The sequence below is a fragment of the Homarus americanus genome, unplaced genomic scaffold (genome assembly GCF_018991925.1).
Source record: "Homarus americanus isolate GMGI-L3 unplaced genomic scaffold, GMGI_Hamer_2.0 scaffold12015, whole genome shotgun sequence".
NCBI classification, from domain to species: domain Eukaryota; kingdom Metazoa; phylum Arthropoda; class Malacostraca; order Decapoda; family Nephropidae; genus Homarus; species Homarus americanus.
The window spans coordinates 702-5,463 of record NW_024753621.1 but is presented as its reverse complement, the minus strand read 5'-3'; the positions used below and the strand labels follow the sequence as shown (position 1 = coordinate 5,463).

Sequence of the window (4,762 nt, the reverse complement as noted above, 5' to 3'; positions counted from 1 at the left end):
TTATATAAAAGAATGGAGTCCTCACCAACACTCACCATCACCAATAACATTCACCCACTACCACCACCACTCACCATCCTCCCCAATGCTCACCACAACTACCAACACTCCCCTCCCACAATTGCACACTAACTATCGTGGATATATGAACCATTTTTATTATCTGTTTTTGACCTTATAATAATAATTATTTTTCTTTGCACATTTTGTATGCATGTAACAGGATATAAAACTTGTTTGGGCTCTTGAGGAGCTCAGGAACGGAACCTATTTCCCCCCAAAATTTATTAATATCGATATACAATCAATCACTTAGCGATTGCTTTTTGAGGTCCCTAACCCCATCATATAACAGTCATTGCCTGTACTCATGTTGCTGGCTGCATTTTACTTCCCACTCATAATTTTGAATAAGCTGGAATGGGAGAGGGAAAAAATATACCACGGGTGAAATTAAATAAAATCTACTGCATTATGCTTGTAAACAAAGCAGTGCTACATTATCTTTCATCTAAACATCATAAATTAATGGTGTATATCCCTGGTTTATATAACTTATATGTAAAAGACATTATATCAATTATCTTGACATTAAAGTACCCCAATTTTTCCTTATTTAAGGTAAAAAGAAAAAACAGAAATATGGAGTCTTTAAAGGGCCTTCCTGGATGGCGTTAGTTTATTTTGTGAGGTATTGCCTGCACGAGACATTTAACTCTCACACTCGATAGACAGCAGCACCTCCTGGTGTTGCCTGGGATGAGTTGTGGAACAGCATAGGTTGTTTAAAAATTGTTGTGTTTGTTGCAAATGCTGTATGCATATTAAGCACTCAAAGGAAAATATTTTGTGTGTGCACACCAAAAGTGTTCAAGTGTTTTTAAACTATACAAAAATGTTTAATAGCTTTAAAAAATCACCAAACACTGAATTAAAAGACATAAAATTAGAGCACCGATGTCAACTATCACCATCTTTATGTCAAGTCTCTGTTTTCATAAGGAAGAACCTCCCAGGTGAGATGAATTGAGTACTTTGGGGTCTTGGCATCAAATGATCAGTTATGTTCACATTAAACCAAATGCAGCCTATCCAGTGGTATGAAATCAGGTCGGCATGAATACTAAAGCATATATAACACTGAAAATTCCTCAACTAACAATGAGAGAGTAAGTCCTCACAGATGCCTGAGTCTGAAGCTGAGGAAAGAAAAAAGTTAATGACAATAGGAAATAATAAAGCATATAATAAGAAGACACACTAACTACTATGGGTCATCACTTACGCTTGAGTTATTGCTGCTGAGGTTGGGTCTGGCATGTCCACAAGGAGTGATGATGGAGAGGCCAGGGCAGCTTGAACCTGTGCCTTAGGCTGGTCTAGTCGGTGGAGTCTCAGACGTATAAGCAGTTCCCAAGACCAATTAAAGAACATCTGTACAGAAAAACCATCTTAATTAATGATTTTGATTGCACATATAATAAGCACAAGTGCAGACCTTTTGTTTAATGGGCATGATTTTGAAGATACATTTACTTGGTTCTCCCAGTTATTTGTCAGTAACAAAGTGATTCCTCTATGACATAAAGTGGGACCATCTTTTCAGCCGCCTTATACAACTCCTTGTTTATCTTGCCTGTTTTCTCAACATACTGTATCTTCCACGATATAAATTGTGACTTTACAAACTCACAAGAAGAGAGTTAAAGGAACAACATATGGAAGTTGAAGTGATTAGTCACAGAATAGCAAAAATAAAGAAAAAAGTGGAATGTAAGTGGTAATCATATATACATCTACCCTGTGTGTGTAATATAACTACAGTAATCTATTAAGCTTCTCTCAGCATCTTTTAATGATACTCAAGATATAAAACATATTCAGTGAAATCATCTAACCTGTTCTGGAGATGGAGAGTACATAACAGAAGTGACTTGCTTAACTCCTTCAGTCAGCAAGCTTCCAGAATACAAATCACGACATATCTTAATATGAGCCTCCAATACAGTCAGCGCCACCTGTATACATTAATTTTATGAGTTTTGAAAATTTAAAAAGATTCTTCACTGTACAGTACAGTAAAACCCCCACAATTCGTATCCCTCAAATTGGAAATCAATCATAATTTGAAACGTTTTCTGTTAAAAAATATATACAGTACAGTATTACAAATTTCATAATATCTGGTAGAATTTCAAAATATGAAACACTGAAAAAAAAAAAAAAAAATATATATATATATATTGTATATTATTATTATATATATATATATATATATATATATTGCATATATATATATATATATATATATATATATATATATATATATATATATATATATATATATATATATATATATATATATATATATATATATATATATATATATATATATATATATATATATATATATATATATATATATATAGAGTACTGGCTTTTATTTTTTATTCTTAAATAAAATCAACACACAATATTTTAAGAGATAATTACCTTTCGATGCAGTTCTTGTTGAAGCACAAGTTGACACTCAGTCTCATTCTCTCCCCAGTTGAGCTTGCTGAAAATAATTCTTGCCAGCTGATTCTCAACACTGGCTGCTGGCATGAACAGTAACCAATGGGACACACATGTTACATCATCATTACCAGGCTCCCACAATTCCAAAGGCAGGGCACGGAATAAGTAGAGTGCCATACCCCCTACATTTGATATCCATTCCTGAAATAGTTTAAATAAAATACTTATTACCTAGTTCCAGCATCTTAAAAATAATTAAAAGTTAGTCTCAGCTGGCAAGGTTGGGTTAATATATTTTCAATTTTGGCTTTTCAGTTCTAAGAGTGGGCAAAGTTTAACATGGTACACTGTACATACAAAATCTCCAATCAATACCTTAAATCTAACTACTGTACTGTATTGTACATACTTTTTTATTAGCTTTCTTCATTCAAATTTAAAGGAAGTGATAGGTTATACAAAGCCCCATGAGGGGAATAAAACAAGACAAAACAATAAAATCATGTTAACGGATCATAAATTAAAACATAAGCTGTGAACTAAATCTATTCATATCCTTAGATAATGGCAAATGTAACAAGCCTTACATGCAACACAAAGTTTTCATCTCTCTTATCTTCTCTCATAAGTTAATCTGTTAATGAAATTTGTGTCTCAATATTTTTCCAATTTCATGTACAGTATAATTTATTAGAGTACAGCTTCAACCAACTCTTCTGGTACAGGTATTAACTTTTATAGTGATTTAAAATGTTGAAACAATCTTTAACTTCAAGAATTTCACACAGTATATACAGTATCTCTCCTCTCTTCCTTTCAAGTGCACTTCTCAAATCCTCTTTGCCATCCAATAATTCATTAGTCATGCTATAAAGCCATTACATTACAATATACTTACAGTCAATGATTCTCAAAAGACCTTGCTACTCCATGCACTTTAATCAAAGAATATCAATTACAAAATACTGTATTACTTTGTAACATTGTTTCAAAAGTGACAAGAAGACTGATGCATCAATGGTACCTGAGTTGCAGTAAGCAGATATGAAATAGATAACGGGTGCTTGGCTGCAATTGTAGCAAGAAGATCCCTGCCATTACGACTCAGAGCTTCTCTTGTTCCTTCATTTACAAATGTTGCCTCAAATATGTTGTTTACTACCACCTGTAAGATATGAAAGTTTTTATTACTAATAAATGGAAAAAAAATTTGATTAAATTGTTTGGGAACATGGTGCAATCTTTATTACTCTAATTACCAGTACAGGACAGTATATACATTTCTCAAATATCGGTAGTGTATCAATTATCCATCTCTCCAAACTCCAGCCATTTTAACCTCGGTACAAATTCAAAAAAACATCCAATTGGGAGGAAACCAGGAATGTGGAAAGAATTAAATTTCACTACTGTACTATGCAATGTTGTGCAATAGGCCAAAGTTGAACCTATGTGAGCTCTATCAAGCCATACCCATGTGATTAACACCTACACTATGCTCTGGTGTTTAGTGTTATTCATATTTCAAAGATACAAACTTTGTTATCTTGTGCTTTGTGAAATGAATGAAGACCCCAAAGTCGCAAAAAGTTTTTGTTACTTTTTCCGATCAACAGAAGAAGCTAAGGTGCTTACATGGGCACCTGGGAACATCACTATGTCAGCTGGTCAGTGGTCTGAAAAGTGTGTGAAGAGATATGCATGAAAATTAAATCAGTGTCCAAATCTTCCTCCTGCCTCTTGGGGCGGAGGGACACCTGGTATCTATGCCAGTGTTCATCGTTTCCTCTCTTAAAACACAATGTCCTTTCCTGTGTGAGGGGAATCTACAAGAAGTTTCTGGAGCAAGATAAATAATACCGGACTGCAAATGGTAAAAATCAACCTCCAAATATCAAGATACTGTATTCAAATTAGAGGACTTATAAATGCAGTAAACCAAAAACATAGTAGTTTGAAGAACTCATATAACTTAAAATATTCTACTGTAAATTATTTTTTAATTATTTGACATAAAAAATATATTTTGCACAACTCGAATATTCTGCAATATGATGACACAATCTCAGAATGGCATAACATGTGTAACCTTATGCTTGGGTCCCACTCTTGTGCTAGCCAACCCACCCATTATCTCCTGCTTGCTCAGCATATTTATCACTTGTCCATGATCGTTTGAGAAAAAAATTATTACAATACAGTATAGTACTCTACTGTGGCTTAGAAATAAAGAAAATATAGC

General features: G+C 33.6%; 1 protein-coding gene across 1 annotated transcript; it reads right to left on the bottom strand.

Annotated features, from left to right (window-relative positions):
- Nucleotides 1-1,285: 1,285 nt before the first annotated feature.
- Nucleotides 1,286-3,741, bottom strand: LOC121855402 (ectopic P granules protein 5 homolog; the record flags this gene model as incomplete). The annotated part of the gene is given in 4 exon segments (XM_042350304.1): nucleotides 1,286-1,434; nucleotides 1,899-2,018; nucleotides 2,494-2,721; nucleotides 3,545-3,741. Coding segments are annotated over 3 exon segments (473 nt in total), but the record flags the coding sequence as incomplete, so codon positions are not given.
- Between the last annotated feature and the right edge of the window lie 1,021 nt (nucleotides 3,742-4,762).